Source organism: Lepisma saccharinum, chromosome 3 (genome assembly GCF_977018435.1).
Source record: "Lepisma saccharinum chromosome 3, izLepSacc3.1, whole genome shotgun sequence".
NCBI lineage: Eukaryota > Metazoa > Arthropoda > Insecta > Zygentoma > Lepismatidae > Lepisma > Lepisma saccharinum.
This window is the reverse complement of record NC_139231.1, coordinates 74,970,475-74,987,752: the sequence shown is the minus strand read 5'-3', so window position 1 is coordinate 74,987,752 and position 17,278 is coordinate 74,970,475. Positions and strand designations below refer to the sequence as shown.

Sequence of the window (17,278 nt, the reverse complement as noted above, 5' to 3'; positions counted from 1 at the left end):
GTAAATTTTATCATAAATAAATATACAACCCCTGTGACCATATTTGTTTATGCCAAAATTATAATACCTGATACAATACCCCCAAAAATAATACCTAATCACCTTTGGGCTTGCAACTCTGCTAAGTTCAGCTGTACTGTGACAAAGCTGTAAGTGTTTAAACTGGAATGGATTATTCCTGGCACCCTCGAAGGTTCTCATCAATTTATCGCTCATCCATTCAATCTGAAAAGGGAAGGGAAAATGTTGTTACAACCACTCAAATATAATCAACAAAAAATATTTCCAAGATAATCAAACTACATGAAGAAATTTTCTCAACTTCCAGCATCAATTCCTTTTGGCAGATTTTGAGGTAGTGTAGTGGTAATACACTGTTGCTTTGTAATCCAGGAGCATGGGTTTGATCCCAGTGGAGGCACCCAGGACAGTGGTCCAGATCCCACTTTAAACTGTACAACCAGTCCTAATTAGCCTAGTTGAGCATACAGTGAACTTAAACAAACAAACAAAAACATATTGCATGCAAAATATTATCTGGATTTTCTTTCCCCACATGGTAAAACATTATATACAATAGCTGCTGAGAAAGACAAGTGTGAAAACAGAAGACAAACAAAGCTAACAACCCTAACATACACAAAACATACAAACAGTAACACACTAAACATAAGGAGCATTATTAGACAGGATAGTCACTCCAAGATCAAAATAAAATCCATGTGTGATTTGAGGTTTTCAAAGCAAAGAAAAAACAAACTACAATAAGTATTTTGTATTAGCATTTTACAGTAAACGTTTACATTACGCATATTATGAATTATGTGAATAACTTTTGTTCATGAAAAGTTGCTACCAGAAGAAGTTCAACATATATTATTTGTACTCATTCATCTATTACAAATGCATTTTACATTAAATATGGTCCCAATTTTTTCCAAATTATGACTCATGAATTTCCCAACATAACGAGATTTCTGTGAATACTGCCTTTAACCAAATAATTCAGTACAAGTCTATAGATGCACTCACTGAGTTAATGTGAGTTTTCAGGAAATTTCTTGTTGCTGCTTAATTACATCATACACAAATAGTGCTGAAGGATAACTTCCCATGTGTTGTAGTTAGAAACACAGAATTCCTTGAGGCGATAGATTTTTTCCCCGTGTAATTACTGGAATTCAAGGAATTGCTGAACAGTTGAGAATCTGTTGTAAAGTTCAGAGCACCAAACCTTACCTGCCTAACCTATTCAAACAAGCATGTAAGAGCACGATGGAAAAATCATTCTGCACAAGTAATTGAAAAAGCCATTTAGTATGTGCTTACAGATACATATAGAATTTAAATCACATGTGAAATGCTTGTGAGAAATGATTATTTAAACATTATGCAACAACTTGAGCCCAGAATTCAACTGTACCTTAATCAGGATAGTGATTATGGTACATTTCTTCATTAAATGTTTGCAATTTTACACAAGATATGTAACAGTAAATACTACATTAAAGTGTTCAAAAATTTTCATATGAGCCGATTCAAAATTGTTAATACTGACAACTCATCAAAATGGGTAGTGCCCATTTATAAAGCACAATAACCTTGTATAATAATTACCTGTGACTTGGCAAATTCCACTACGTTATAGCTCACGTTGTTCAGAAGGGCTAATGAGTAGGCAAGAAGACCAGAGTCCTTGTTTCTCCACAGTTGGTCCAACATGTGTGCCAATTCAAGGACTCGACCTGCAGTGTCGACTGTGACTAGGACATTCCCATTGTTTCTTAGGGTTTGCAAAATATTTGCTGAAAAATAAAATTGTGTATCTTCAGTTCTGAGTGCAGTAGTGGCACTAATAAAATACAGTTGTCACTTTGAAATCTTGTGTTTTTTTTTTTTTACATTAAGAAGGTTATTATTCACTATACACTTAAAAACAGAAGCCAAAATTAATCTATTAGAAGAACAAGCTAACAAAAATGGATGCTCACCCATAATACCGTGCGTCCATTTCGATATTCAGCCGAGAGATCGGGAGAAGCGTGCCGGGCGGCGCTGACGGAGATGCCGACATTTGCGGCCTGTAATGCCCACTTATTTTTATGGACATATGCAGACATTTATATAAATATTGCAAACCGAGCACTAACCTGTGTTATAAGAGTTGCTCAAACTGATATCCACCAAGTGCCAAGTGTGTAGACTTTCGGGGAGAATACGTTGAATAGCCTGAAACTTTCGTGCCTGTAGCTAAAGTCCTTCTGGGTCGGGCCGAGAACTTATCAGCCCCCTCGTAACGTGAACCTTGCGGCTGGCATTCCAGTCCTCTCACTGACACAACACACATACACACTGCAATAACACAAACAAGTAACGGCAAGTAACCAATAATAACACTCTTGTGCACAGTACGAAATTAACACGCTCTTGGTTTACATCTGCTCGCCACTATATTCACAGCTCTGTCGCGAAGGAACAAAAAACTCGAGCTCGGAGATTTCGGATTGCAAGGAAGCTCACGAATACCATTTGACTTTTAACGGTTTCGTCTACAGCGTAATCTTGATACAGTGTTGCACATTCGAAACCTCCAAATGATCCCCATCGGAACAAAACTCTTTCAAGGATATAAACTTAAGCAGGACGTTACTGGTCAAAACTATGATTAAAATGTTTTATTATCTGTGGCTCTTAACATCGTTTCTAAAGCATATTTTTTTGTGTATATAAGGGCAGAACTTGGATGAATTACAGATGATAAATTATAACACAGGTTAGTGCTCGTTTTGCAATATTTATACAAATGTCTGCATATGTCCATAAAAATAAGTGGGCATTACAGGCCGCAAATGTCGGCATCTCCGCCAGCGCCGCCCGCCACGCTTCTCCCGATCTCTCGGCTGAAGATCGAAATGGATGCACTGTAATAGACCAAGCATTAAAAAAGTAAGAACAAAATATAAATACATTATACATGAAAAAGAAAAAATGGGTAGGAATTCTATACATCCAGGGTTACCATATTTTATGAACTGAAAGAAGAGGACATTATGTATTTTTTAAAATATTTTCAGCAAAAAATTAAATGAACTAAACTTACATCACATTTCTATATCAACATGTTTATTTGCGCTTTATTCTGATTTCTATTACAAATTTCTAACGTAACTAAAAACCAGAACAAAAGTGAATTTTCAACATGCATTGTTAAGGTTATGCACTGGTACAAGCCTCAATGGTAGCCAAAAATGCCATGCTGCCATTTGAAAGAACTTGCCCTCTTTTTTGGTGCTCCTAAAAAAGGCGATCCATGCCCTGGTCGAGACAAACTTGGGAACTTCAGTGGCAACATTGAAAGTTGACCATTTAATGGGTTAAGCCACCAAGCAGGTGATTGTTACCATTCAAATGCTTATTATTATAATTATTATTATAGGGTTAATAATTATGCCTATTTACATCAAAGAGTAATTTTGGTTATGTTTTAACATCAATATTTTGTGACACTGATAAAAAAGCTGAAACATACGAGGTGTTGCAGATATATATACACTGGAGACTGTAGGAACTCCTGCAACGTGTGACAGGAGTCTACCTTGCCTCTAATACTCTGAAATTTGCTTTAGAATAGAACAGGGCACTTCCAATGAGATAGTAATGAGATAAATACTTTTAAACTGCTGATTATCGCAAATTGTTTTTTTCCTGCAATGCCTCATATCTTCTATACACAAGACGTATACTTTACTTGCAACAGTAACCAAAGTAGTACTTTAGTTTTGCTACAAATATTTTGCCCCATTCACTAATTGTCATGTTCTCAACATTAATACTTCTCCCTGCAGATGAACTAGTAAGCTGGTTTAAGTTACAGTAAGTTACTTCATTCATATTGGGTGTGAAAATTGCAGCACTTTTTAATGGATGCAAACATTAATTGAAACAGCCCCAAATTTCCTGCCTTGCATTGACTCACACCTGCAGCAATAAAACTTGCATACTCTCTTCCTGCCAAAATAAACCTTGCATAAAGTGCCAAACGACAACTGTTGTAACGTGCAACAGCACCAATCAGGTAGAATAACTGCCTTTCTTGTGAATAACAAACAAGAACACTGTACAACTTACTCATGAGCTTTTCATCTCTTGCTCGTCTGCGAGCCTGTTGGTAAGTGGCATTGAAAGCATCAGTTATCAACAGGGATGGTCGAGACAATTTCTCCAACTCACAACCATTCAGATGACGTTCCTTTTTATGATTAAAGTCCACTGCATACACAATATCTTCTTCACCAACCTTCACAATTTTCCAAATTGTACCACCAATCATATGACCAGCTGGTAAAGGAGTAATTGTTAGGCCATAACCTTTACCTGTAGAAAAAGATACAACAATAAATTAACTTAATTATCATATTAACAATACAATCTGAATTAACAGCTCTGCACAGACTTCCAATCCATTTTGCACAACCATATTCCCAGACTTTTCCTGGTACTGATACTTTAAAATAAGTTTTCAGGATGCTGTATTGTTTGACACAGTAATACAGTGGAACCATAATTTTATGTTCCAGCTACACATGTTTACTTTTCTGGTCCAATAAAACAAAAGGTTATAAAATTTGCAACAAATCAGAAAGGAAAGAAGAAAAATTATATATAGAAATTATAGTGTGGTAAGAGAGAGGTTTTCGGGATTTTGCAATGGTCTGGTCTACTTATGTCTTTCCATCTTTCCTCTTCCTACAGGCTGCAATCTTGGTGTTATCATTACTGTCCTGCCCTGCTGTAGAGTATGTGATTATGTCACACTACTCACTAGTCAATCAGCTCCTCAATACTTTTAGGTCAATACTGCCTTCCACTTTGAGTGCCCGACACGTTAGCTCCACCGTCATTGTTTGTCTTTTGGGGAATTTCCCACGTAGCCAGCAAGGAATTGAGATAAAGGATTAGAGTTGGTGACAGGGGAGATTTTTGACATGGACAAGCACAGTCTCAAAAGCATTCTTTACCTACAGCCCTGTGGTTCTACTGTAAATGTTACGTCATCAACACTGTATGTGAAGTTTATTCAATAACGTTGAAAATAACAAAGTAAAATGTAGGGAGCATTTTTATGTAAAATATCTCTAATCAAGAAGACAGTTCAAGGTCACAGTTAATATATTTGTTAAGATCTCTCATCATCCCATGAAAGAAAGGAATAAGAAAGAAAGAAGAAAGAACAACTTTTCAACTTCCCAAAGTTTTCCATGTTTTTAAATATTTTTTCACAAAAATACTGTATTTTTCCATGACTTTTCACTCTTAACTTGATTCACTTGAATTTTCCAGGTTAGTGTAAAACTCATATAATTCATATGAAAGAGTTAACAAATATTTTGTTGATTGAAATAAACAAAATACTTCACAGCTAATTGTTTAACCTTACTCATAATCCAAAGTCTGCCATTGTACTTGGAATAATTAAGTTTCACACAGAAATGAAATTAAATCCTTACCTTTCATTGGAACACTTTGATTGTACTTCAATTGTACAATCTTGTCAAATGCAGCATCCACATCATCTAATGTAAACAAGTCAAAATCCTCCATATTATGACGTGACTGGAATGAATGAGAACAGAATATTACACGGTTATTTTCACTGGATCAACAACAAATATACAATTTAGAATTTAAAATTTACTCATAATAATAATAATTATAGGGTCTTATTGATGGCAAAGTGCTGTTGCCTTGTAATCAAGGGTCTTGGGTTTGGTTCCTGGTGGAGGTGCATAGGACCAGTCTCAAGGACTGTGTATAAAATGACAAACTTACTTTTCTTTTACCTTGCATTGCTTTTCTACCACTTTTGGCTAATTGAGATGATGAGAATGGGATGACCAGGCTGGGATTCAAACCCAGGACCCTGGAAAACGAACTTTTACTTTGAATAATAATAATAATACCGGGTGTTTCATAAATACTTGAGGGTTTACAAAAATGTATTACAAGCAAAGTATTTAACTTACGTTAATGAAACCAGTCCAGAACGAATGAAAAACTCTTAACAGTTTTTTCTTACAGCTACAAATGTTCAATGTGTGCACCCTGGGTAACACAGCATGCATTGACATGATAGTCTACTTCTTGCCACACTCGCATCAACATGGGCCTGTCGATAGTGTCTGTCGCTGCGATGTCACGCGGCATCGGTGAGATGAATACAAAAAGAAGTCACACGGTGTCAGGTCCGGTGATCTTGGGGACCAAAACATTGCACCAAACACGGTGAGCGATGTGGCTGGTTTCAGTGTTGCCTAGTGGCAGGGATGTGAACTCTCAGCTTAATAAAACATACACGCTCAAACTCTTTTGCGTACCTCGATTGTTCTGGACTGGTTTCATTAACGTAAGTTCAATAGTTCACGTGCAATTAATTTTTGTAAACCCTCGATTATTTATGAAACACCCATTACTTTTAAAACACAAGTATTTTGTATTTGTATTATGGGTTGCTTCTCAACTAATTTTGGCTAATCATAATCATGAGCAAAAAATTATGATTAGACAAAACTGATAAACATCCATGCCCTACCAAGGGACTTCAACCTTCAGTGGTGAGATCACATTAACCAAGGAATGGGCTTTGTAAGTTAAAAATAATTATTTTTTTAAAGTAATGTATTAATAATACAAAATTATGTTTGAAATTATACGACATTCTGCATTTAGCAAATCTCTCAGAATACCTAAGAATAGGTGATTTAGATTTGGAATAACCCAGATCTAAGTTTTAGGTCCATAGACAAAAGAGGGATTTATTGCACTTTAATATTGATACTACAGATACTACTGTATTGTACATAGATTATTGTGATATTGCATCAACAAAAAGCTAACTAATCCAATCTAACCACCAATAGAAAACACACACACAAAAGGTAGCTTGACTAAACATCTGATAAAACAAGTGAAAACAAAAGCACAAAATTCTAGATCTAGCATTGATTTCACATGTTTTTTTAATACATTTTTTGTTTTTGGTACAGGGAATTTTGAATTCCTCGAACATGTTCAATTAATGCTCCATTGTCACATTCCTGCTGCTCTCCCTGTCTTCTTCTTCTTCTTCTTCTCACTCACTCACTCACTCACTCACTCACTCTCACTCACTCACTCACACAAAAATATTAATAAGGCCATGACTATCAAAGAAAATTTTTTCCTTACATTACAAAATTTACTACTCAAATATATATAAGTTGAAAACTATTTCTGATGGTCACAAGAGTAACTATGGAGATGCCCATAAAGAAAAATCAGTATGATTGGATTAGATGAGTAAAATTGGTAACGTAAGTTAAAGTTAACATACCTGATAAAGGTCATACATGAACATCTGACCCATTTTATACACAGGAATGGTTGCATATATCGGACAATTCAGGCCACACTTGCCTACCATATAAGGCAATGCCCCCAAATGCAGTGGATCCGGATATGAAAGCAGAACAGCATCTATCTGATTCACATACCTGGTGGGAAAGGTTACAATTCAGTAATAAGCATAGATACTCTACAATCAAGATAGAAAAATATATTACTTTACAAATTAAGAATAGGAGCAGGTGGCACATTCAACAAGTTCATAATTTTACTAAGGTAATGTCTGTAACTTCATACAAGGCAAATAGTTTCTGCCTAACCGCACTTCAAAATTATTCAGACAGGTTACCTTTAATTTTTAGAGCCCTAAACCTGACTTGCATAATCTAACAGCAAAGCATTTCTCATCACAGGATAACAGGTTTGAACTGGAAACACCTGACCTAAATGTCTGTAATGCAGTCTGTAACCACGACTACAGTAACTGAATGGCTGCTTGCCATACAGCAATTTTTAAAAAAATAATTAAACTTTCTTCTTCATTCAACACTAATTATTGGGAGGCATAATGTATAAATTTTACCCCCGTTAAAAGCTCTGTCTTTTTGAAAGAAAACAAAACAAATTTAATCTGTCTATGACAATTAGTTCTTGAGTTATGATTTTTTTTCTACTTCGTGGCAAGTTTGAAAAGCGTGCACTTGAAAATGTGCCAGTGTGAACGAGAATACAGGCACGCAAGAGGTCCGGCGGCTAAGGGTTACAAACAAGCAATTAACCAGCAGCAATGGGACTTAATGCACTTGCATGTCACCCAATGTAAAGCCTCTTAAAAGGTCTGATCCTCAAAGGGTTGTTGTGCCATAGAGTTTGTGTTTCAAAATTTACATGAATTTTTTTGGAAACGAAATTTGACAGGACATGCAAATTCTATTTTACTGCAATTGCTTCGGCATTTTGCAGAATCTGGTTGGTGGTGCTGAGAAGCTGAACCCAAGGGTTTCAAATTTGTATTGTTAATCTGATTGCTTTAAAGGCATTTGTAGCATGCAGTACATGTTTTGGTAACAGTTCCGTATATCGGAAACACATGAAAATTGGATATTTTGTGTTTCGCATGGTTTGTACTTATCAATTGTGTATTGCGGAACATAGTTCAAGGTGCCATTATACTTTTTTACACGAAAACAAACACAATTTTTCACATACAGTGATTTTTTAAATTCCTTTCTTCGCTTCCGGAACACACAATATGGCGGGCACATCTTGACTCACATTGTGGGTATGCAGTGTTTCAACCTTCTTCACCAAAAAGTACCTACTATTGTGTTACCCCACGAACTATTGATGGATAGCCCCAAGAACCATTCACAGATAGCCCCACGAAACATTCACCGATAGCTCCACGACCCATTATGCACGGTAGCTGATGGATAGCCCCACGAAGCATTTCCATAAGGTTAGGTTAGGTTTGGTTGGGTTAGGCAAGCATAGTAAAAAAAAAAAAAAGGACTTTGAAACACTGACAGTGGGTTACGTTATTGAACGTGCGGAGCATGCAGTTCACGTAGCGAAAGCAATGGCAATGTGCATCAGTGAGTTATTTCTCTTGAAAAATACATGATTTCTTGGTCAAACATATTCCACAATGAAAGAAAATACCTCGACGAACGTTGGAAAGCTTGCAGAAACTCATTTCCGTAAGTAGTTTCTTCTGTAAAAATGAAGAAATGTGTTTCCGATATACGGAACTGTTACCCATGTTTTTTTATTATTATTAGCTTTTTATTTTTAATCTTCACTGGATGAAGTTAGAACTATTCCAAGCTACCTTACAATACACGTATTTATTAATTTATACTTTAAGTCACAAATCTATTTTATAACTGTGTAGTAAAAATTTACCAGGGCCATGTACCCACTGTAACCCCTAGAGAATTACGTTGAAATTTATATTAATAGACAGATTTTGATGTTTTGTGTAATATAAAATTAGTTCCAGGGTGCTGAAAACACAAATAAAGGAGATATTCGATCTCAAAGTATGACCAGCTAAGCAAAAACTTGCCATTTCGGAGTGCTTTCGCTGCTTTTTATTATTAAAACCCTTTGTATGCACACTGAAATAGCGAAAGAACACGTTGATAATAAGTATTGGTACCAAACCTAACAATCCTAACCTAACTAGGGTGAGTGCACCAGTAAATGACCATCTCCAGTGAATGACCACTCCAAAATACTACAAAGCAAAATAAGGCTTGGAACAAACTGAGCCAATAAGAAATGGGCTTGCATTCATCTACAATCCATATTCTCTTATGTAGGTTGTGATTGCTTTGTTCAGGTCACAAGGTAGGGAGTTCAAGAGCACACTTGTTTGAGATCAGCAGACAAGACAAAGAATCTGGTATTGCTAATAAGGTAAGGATTACTACATTGTAACCATGTGTTCAAGAAACATTCAAGATGTGTGAAATTTGTGCTTATGTAATGGCTACATGATGAAATCCGAATATTGAGCTATTCAAAAATCACACATTCTCTGCTGTGCATTTAATTGCAAGAAAGCAGGGGGGGGGGGGGGATCATGCACTAGATATCAATTTGACATAATCTCTAGTAAATGACTACTGCAGTCAGAAAAAAAAGGAAGATCCAGATGAAATTGTTAATGCCTTCCAATCGTCTGCAACACTGACATATAAGCAACTACCTCTTTTTGATCTTTGGGAAAAAAAATCAAAGAGAAAGCTTCTGGAAATGAACTTTGTGCTTTTCATATTGATGAGGAAGGAAATACTGATATGTCCTGCTCATTGCTACATGAAGAAATTGAACTTCAAAGTAGTCAAGCTGAAATTTCAACGCTGATATGAACATCAATACCGCAGTCTCCAAAAATTCATCTAACCTTGCACATCTAATGCAGGCCAGTTCTTGGTCACTGACAGTAAGATGAAAGAATCATCTCCTGTGGTTCAACCAAAAACTCCAGAGGAAGAGTGGGCTACTCACTTATATTGGCCTAAAGTTAAAGACAAAAACATGAACAGCCAACAAAAGAAGATCGGAAAGATTACCATTTGTAACAACATAGAAGAAATGGAAAGAATATCGTGAACTAAAACAACGAGGGAGAAAACAGCAACAAGTGAAAGTGGATGTTAAGAAGAAATCAAAAGCTATCACATCAGAAGAAGATAGAATACAGTGAGACCAACAGATTCAGATTAGATGTCCTTGGCATCAGAATCTGAAGATTTACATGAGATGTTATTATATGTTGTGCAAAACAAGAGTGAAAGCCGTGAAAATTGCATTATGCACAATGTTGGTGATTACGCTACAGTGTTATGATGGTGAATATTTTCCAGGAATAGTTATAACAAATTTAAGGATGAATCTGAAATAAAAGTTTTGCATAACTGCGAAGCTGACAAATGGAATTGGTCAAACAAAGCTGATCAAATTTAGTACAGTCATTGAGACATCAAGGAGTGTATTCAAGCTCCACAAATATCCTGTCTGGAAGGTCTTATGGTTTTTATTATACAATACCTGAAATGCTAAAATACTGTATATATATATATATATATATATATATATATATATATATATATATATATATATATAAAAGTCTAACTTTTTCAAATTTCTTTGTTCAGGAAACATTATTACTGGTACTGATGTAGTTATTCACTGAATTTTGCAGGTCATTCACTAGTGCTTTGATTGGAATTCACCAATCTTTACCTATTTCTTTCATAATGATATGTATTTACTTTAAAATAGTATTAAATGAAACCCAACATTATACCAAATGGCCTAGTCCATATCAATTCAGGCAGGTAAAGAAAAAATCTTAACTTCATGGTCTCAGATGTTATTGAATTAAACATATGTTAAAACTCAGGAATAAGTAAGAAACCCGGATTTTTTTTGTTTTGTCCAAAAAAATTCCTGGCCCGAGATACAGGTTGCCAAAGATGGTGCCTCGGGCATCATTTCTCACGTGCGATTTTTGGCAAAATATTAACACGCTCCATCTCTGGAACGGTTCAAGATATTTTGTTGCTATTTTTCTTTATTTGAAAGAGAATAATTTTCTGATTAAAATGATAACCTCAATTTGGAAATATGTGTCCAAGTTCTCTTGCTGTAGCCTTCTGTTTTTTTTTTGTTTCTTTTTGAAAAATCAAAAATAATATTTTTTTTCAAAAATGCCAATCCCAAAAATTTTGATTTTTTTTACTGTTGATCAGTACCATAAAGTACTACATTCCCTGAAAAGGAGAACTTCCACTTTTGAGTTTAACAGGTTTTATAAACAATTGAAAATTTTGCCATACTTTAAACCAGTTTCCATTCTCACATATTGGTCTCATGAAATCAAAATCTAGTCTTATTTGACATGGCATTTTAATTCTTCATAAAGATAAGTAACAGACACAGCTTTCAAAACATATTAAAGCTTCCAAAATTAATGTGAAAGTTCCAAAACATGTTACAGGTTTCAAAGCATACCACTTCTGTGCACTCTGCTTAGAACTGAAATTAGCAATTCAATGAACTAAAAATTTGTTCAACTGCATCAGTATCTTCCTTTGATATTGAGTGATGCCTTCCTGTTGAACAAATATTAACTGGGGCACCCATAATCTTTAAAACATCGCAAATTGGAAGTGAGCACTGGTGGTGGTGTTGCTGTCTTGCAGTTGGAAATCTATATCCAGCAGCCGGTCCATGTGGTAGCATAAAATTCACGACAATTTCATTAACTCACAACTGATATCTATAACCTCTGCAATCCACCAGTCACAGTCATACACACAGGCCACAAACATCCCTCTTTGTAGACTGTGAATCTGAATATTCTTCTGCCGTTTCCGAAATCTTGGTTGGACAAATGAAATTTCTTCTATCTAGCTCTTTAAAGTTGTGAAACATAGGTTCGCCCATCACTGTGTCTTCTGAATTCCTTTCACAGGGGTAGTTTGGTTGGACCATTTTTCTATTTTCTGCTGGCGGAATTCTTCACTTTGGGCAACAGGATGAGGGCTGTTGATGTGTATGACTTCACCACTCTTGTAAAATCCTCGGTAAACTGAATTGTAGCTGTACATGGGCTGGAAAGATTATGTTTTGTAGCATGGTGCTTCAGCAGGCCTCCTACACCATCGCAAGGCCCCTTCCCATGACCAGTAGCACTGTATACCCACTCCATTAGCACAAGCGACTTAGTCAATTCAAACAGTTGGTAACGATTTTTGAAGTGACTAGGGGCACCATCAGAAATAATGATGATCTTTTCTGCCATCACTTATAACTGCAACACTTGTGGTCTTGTTTTGAAATTATGTGACTCCTGTACAAACTGAAACTTGGTCATTACTCCAGTGATACCCTTGTACTTCTTGTGGCAGAATCACAGACCAGTTCTCAGCAAAATCACAGTGAAGCACTAAACATAGTTGTTCAGCCTCTATATGTACTTCACTTCCACAATGTGTTGTTGTTGCAATTTCTTCAGATGTTGGTGTGTTACTGCTTTCACTGTCCATTTCCCAAGTTCATCAATGAAGGTATCAATGGCAACAGTTTTCTTAATTAGTTTATTTTCCTCCCATGTTGAATATGTAACTTCTGAAGAGTAATCTGCTGTGTTTTCCAGACCAAGTGTCTGTAAGGCAAGTCCTCCCTTTCCAGCGCAGTCACCACATTCCTGAAACAAACAGGTGTCTTGCTCTACATCACAGACTACTAACAACTTCACACGTCCAACCATGGTGGTATATGTCACGCCTTCAAGTAAGTTCTTCAAAGTTACAACGCAAAGTTCAAAATTGGCACAATACACACACAGACAGACATCTCTAGGTGGGTGTGTAACCACCCACTTAGGTTGTAGTGCATAAAATTTTGATCTTCCAATGTGGAATACTGAATGTTCCATCTTATATATGGCGAAAGTTTCTTTAATACTGCGGGTCATGCATCTTTTCACTTTCACCACTTCTTCTCCTGCAACTGTTATAGTGATAGTGTCTCTTTTGTTGGTGCTCTGGCGAGAACAGTCCCATTTATCTTCCAGATAAAATGACTATGCAATTTGAACATGTGCTTCATTCACAGGATGACCATAATAGGGATCCGGTTCTCCAAACACTCCTTTTGCTGACCTCACATTTCTTGTTTTGTCCACCATGTATTTTGTTGCAGATGGAATGTGGTGCAAAATATGTACCTTAGAACTTGCACCTCTTCATTGTAAGATTCACACGATTCAATAGCTGAATTGATGTTTGATATAAATTCTCAGCAAGTTGCAGAAGCTTCTTTTGGTTCATTTTCTTCTGCAGATGGAATTTCTACTTTGAATAGTTTGGTCAGTTTTGTTTTGATTTACTCAACCCACAGCTTCAGTAATTTCTCTGCGCTTTCTTGATGCATACAGCTTACGACTTGACTTCACTGACCATGGTTTCTTAACAGGACTAACACCAACCTCTATAGCTGACTGATTCAGGGAATCTAATTCTTCTTCTGCAGTTACAAATTCTTCATCATCCACACCATGGGTGTCTTCTTCTTGTTCAGTTAGTGTCATTGTTGATATTCTGTCAAAGCATCTAGAACACAGAAAGTCATCACTGGAAACATCTTGCCTTTGAAAGTGTCTTCAAATGAGCACTCTCATTCCCAACCTGAAGAAAGTCTTGTTTTCTTGCTAGTCTCATATATCACTATTTTTATGGATATGCAAATAGTCACCACACTTCACTCTCCTGTGGCCCAGTCAGAAGACATTTTACACTCAGTCCTTTCCATAAAACACCCTACACCTCAATCAATCAGCAGAATCCTCACAAAAGCATACAGTTACTGTTGGATCACAAATTTGGTGAACTGCTCTCTTTGTTTGCCTGTTGACAACTGAACTGTGAATTCATATGTCCTCCCTTTTATATGATAGGCTAAACACACAGAATTATCTGGATGGTTCCAGAATGTTCTAGAAGGTTCTGTTACATTCTGGAATAATCTGGATGGTTCCAGATTGTTCTGTTACATTCTGGAAATATCTGGAAGCTTCCAAATTGTTTCAGAAGATCTTTAATGATTTGAAAGATTCTATGTAAAGAAAATCCAGAAGAATAAAAACATTTTATTCCATCACATTGAGCACATTGGTCCAAGAATAGATTTAAAAAAAAAAAAATTATGTAAAATTCCAGAACGTGTTCTCCTTTTCAGGATATGTAGTACCCTTAGATATGAATTTTTGAGATTGGTGTTTTTGAGACAAAAAAGTAAAAAAAAAACTGCAATAAAGAATTAGCCACGGAAGTTAAACATGAACATTGTTTATAAAACCTGTTAAACTAAAAAGTGGAAGTTTTCCTTTTCAGGGAATGTAGTACAGTATGGTACTGATCAACAGTAAAAAAATCAAAACTTTTGGGATTGGCATTTTTGAAAAAAAATTATGGTACTAGTTTACTATCCACAAACAGATTTCTTCATTTTTACAGAAGAAACTACTTACGGTAATAAGTTCCTGTAGCATTGATGAACATCTGGAAGGTATTTTCTGTCATATGGGAATGTGTCATAGCGGAAATTCATTATTTCTGTTGAAAATTAATTCTCCGATGCACAATAGCCTTTGGAGTGTACACCTTCGTAGATTATCGCATGTCGTGCTTGAGTTTTGTTGAATTTCATTGGGGATGCAGTGTTTCAAACCACGCCATTGTTTTCCAAAAAGATGACGTGTTGTGGATGGATAGTGAAATTCATACCGGGTGTGGAAAACCATTCATGGATAGCCCCACGAACCATTTCCAGCAAGGTTAGGTTAGGTTAGGCAAGCATAGTTAAAATTTTATTAGTAAAACAATGCGCAAAAAAAAATGTTAGTATTTTTTGGCTTTCGAAGGTTGGAAACCCTGAATACCAAATGAAAATCAACAAAAGACAAGCACGATGCGCGATGATCTACGAAGGTGTACGTGCCATATTGTGAAAAAACTAAAAGAAAGAAGTACTCGTAATGTAAAAATTTGAAACTACTTTCATAAAAAAACGTGAATACACCTTAAAGAATGTTCCGTGAAGCAGATAGGTAAGTACGAATGTTAAAAATGATGAAACAAAGAACTTACATGTGTCTGTGGATAGTAAAGTTTTGACAAAATTATTTTTGATTTTTCAAAAAAAAATTCAGAAGGCTACAGCAAGAGAACTTGGACACATATTTCCAAACAGAGGTTATCATTTTAATCAGAAAATTATTATCTTTCAAATAAAAAAAACAGCAACAAAATATCTTGAACTGTTGCAGAAAATTTTTTGCCGAAAATTGCACGTGAGGAATGATGCCCAAGGTGCCATTTTTGGCAGCCTGTATCTCGGGCCAGGAATTTTTTTGGACAAAACAAAAAAATACAGGTTTCTTACTTTGTCCTGAATTTTAACATGTTTAATTCAATAACATCTGAGACTATGAAGGTAAAGTAACATGCTAAGGTAACAGATGTACTTTATTTCAAAATAACACATTTCCGTGAGCTAAAATCAACTGAGAAAGTTCATAAAGAACAAAATATTCATATACCATGCAAAATATTTCACCTTCTCTAGGGGGTACGGAGGGTCAAGGGTACCAATTTACCTTCTTAATTCCTTAATAAAATCTTGATTGAAAGTCTCATCCCATCCACAATCAAGTAGAATTTTAAAATCATCAACTTGCAGCAAGTAACATGGGGGTGATTCATCCATTGCACCAGATATGGCATGAAGTTTGATTATGGATGTCATCTTCCTTCACTGCTGTAAGTACAGAAAACATTTTACCAAAAGGAAAACTTGATAACATACATACATTTTCATAAGGTGGTACACTTCCTTAAATTTCATGAATAATGATTACTTTACATTTTAAGACATTGTGACAGGTGGTAGGTATATAGTTTCAGACAGGGCTACAATCATACTGAGCATTTTACACAACAGCGTCCTTGCACGGAATCAGAAAGCAGAAACTTGTGAAAATAATAGGAAAGCTAGCATTCCATATATTAAGTTTGGAGAACAATAATCTGGATTTTTTGGACATTCCTATAAGCAATGAGAAAAATACAAATGTTAATAAATATCATGTAAATCAATCGAATAATTTAGTGTTAATACGTCTTTATTATTTGGTTAAGGTGCAGCATTTTATGCAGCTTACATGAGGAAAACCAGTGATTTGGGGGGAGGGTATTTACAGAGAACAGACGCTGGTAAAAAAAAAAAAAATAGGCTGTGACTATTTTCACCAGGTGGTGAGAATAGCATGCAGGGCTATTTTCACCAGGTGCTGAGAACAATACATGAGGCTAGTTTCACCAGCAAAATAATGACTTGAATAGCATTGTCTTTTATCTTATTTTATTATATTCATTGGCTAGGAAGTTATTTTAAATTAAAAATGGGTGAGACTACTATTGTGACCGGGTAGTGAGAATAGCAGAAAGTGCTGAAGACCAGTAATTATATGATCAGGTGTTGGGAAGTGTTTAGAGAAATAATTTTGGTAACAGTTTGTTATATCCGAGACACATTTCTTCATTTTTACAGAAGAAACTACTTACGGAAATGAGTTTTTGCAAGCTTTCCAACGTTCGTCGAGGTTTTTTTCTTTCATTGTGGAATCTATTTGACCGGCAAATCATATACTTTTCAAGAGAAATATCCCACCGACGCACAATTGCCATGCTTCCCGTACGTGAACTGCATGCTCCGTATCTTCGATGATGTAACTCGCTGTCAGTGTTTCAAACTCCTTTTTTTTGTACTATGCTTGCCTAACCCAACCAAACCTAACCTAGCCTTATGGAAATGGTTCATG

General features: G+C 35.8%; 1 protein-coding gene across 3 annotated transcripts in view; it reads right to left on the bottom strand.

Moving 5' to 3' along the window:
* The window catches only part of Cpsf100 (cleavage and polyadenylation specificity factor subunit 2), a 57,944-nt gene that overhangs the window by 38,803 nt on the left and 1,863 nt on the right, over window positions 1–17,278 (bottom strand). For 2 of the 3 annotated variants that reach the window (XM_083118828.1, XM_083118825.1), the window contains exons 2-7: window positions 16,055–16,215; window positions 7,370–7,529; window positions 5,508–5,613; window positions 4,129–4,374; window positions 1,618–1,805; window positions 103–225 (exon numbers count right to left, since the gene is read on the bottom strand). In XM_083118828.1, coding sequence (XP_082974954.1) covers window positions 103–225; window positions 1,618–1,805; window positions 4,129–4,374; window positions 5,508–5,613; window positions 7,370–7,529; window positions 16,055–16,203 — 972 coding nt within the window. In that variant the 5' untranslated portion in view covers window positions 16,204–16,215. The remainder of the gene's footprint in view (window positions 1–102; window positions 226–1,617; window positions 1,806–4,128; window positions 4,375–5,507; window positions 5,614–7,369; window positions 7,530–16,054; window positions 16,216–17,278) is intronic. The other variant, XM_083118826.1, reaches the window with a different exon arrangement.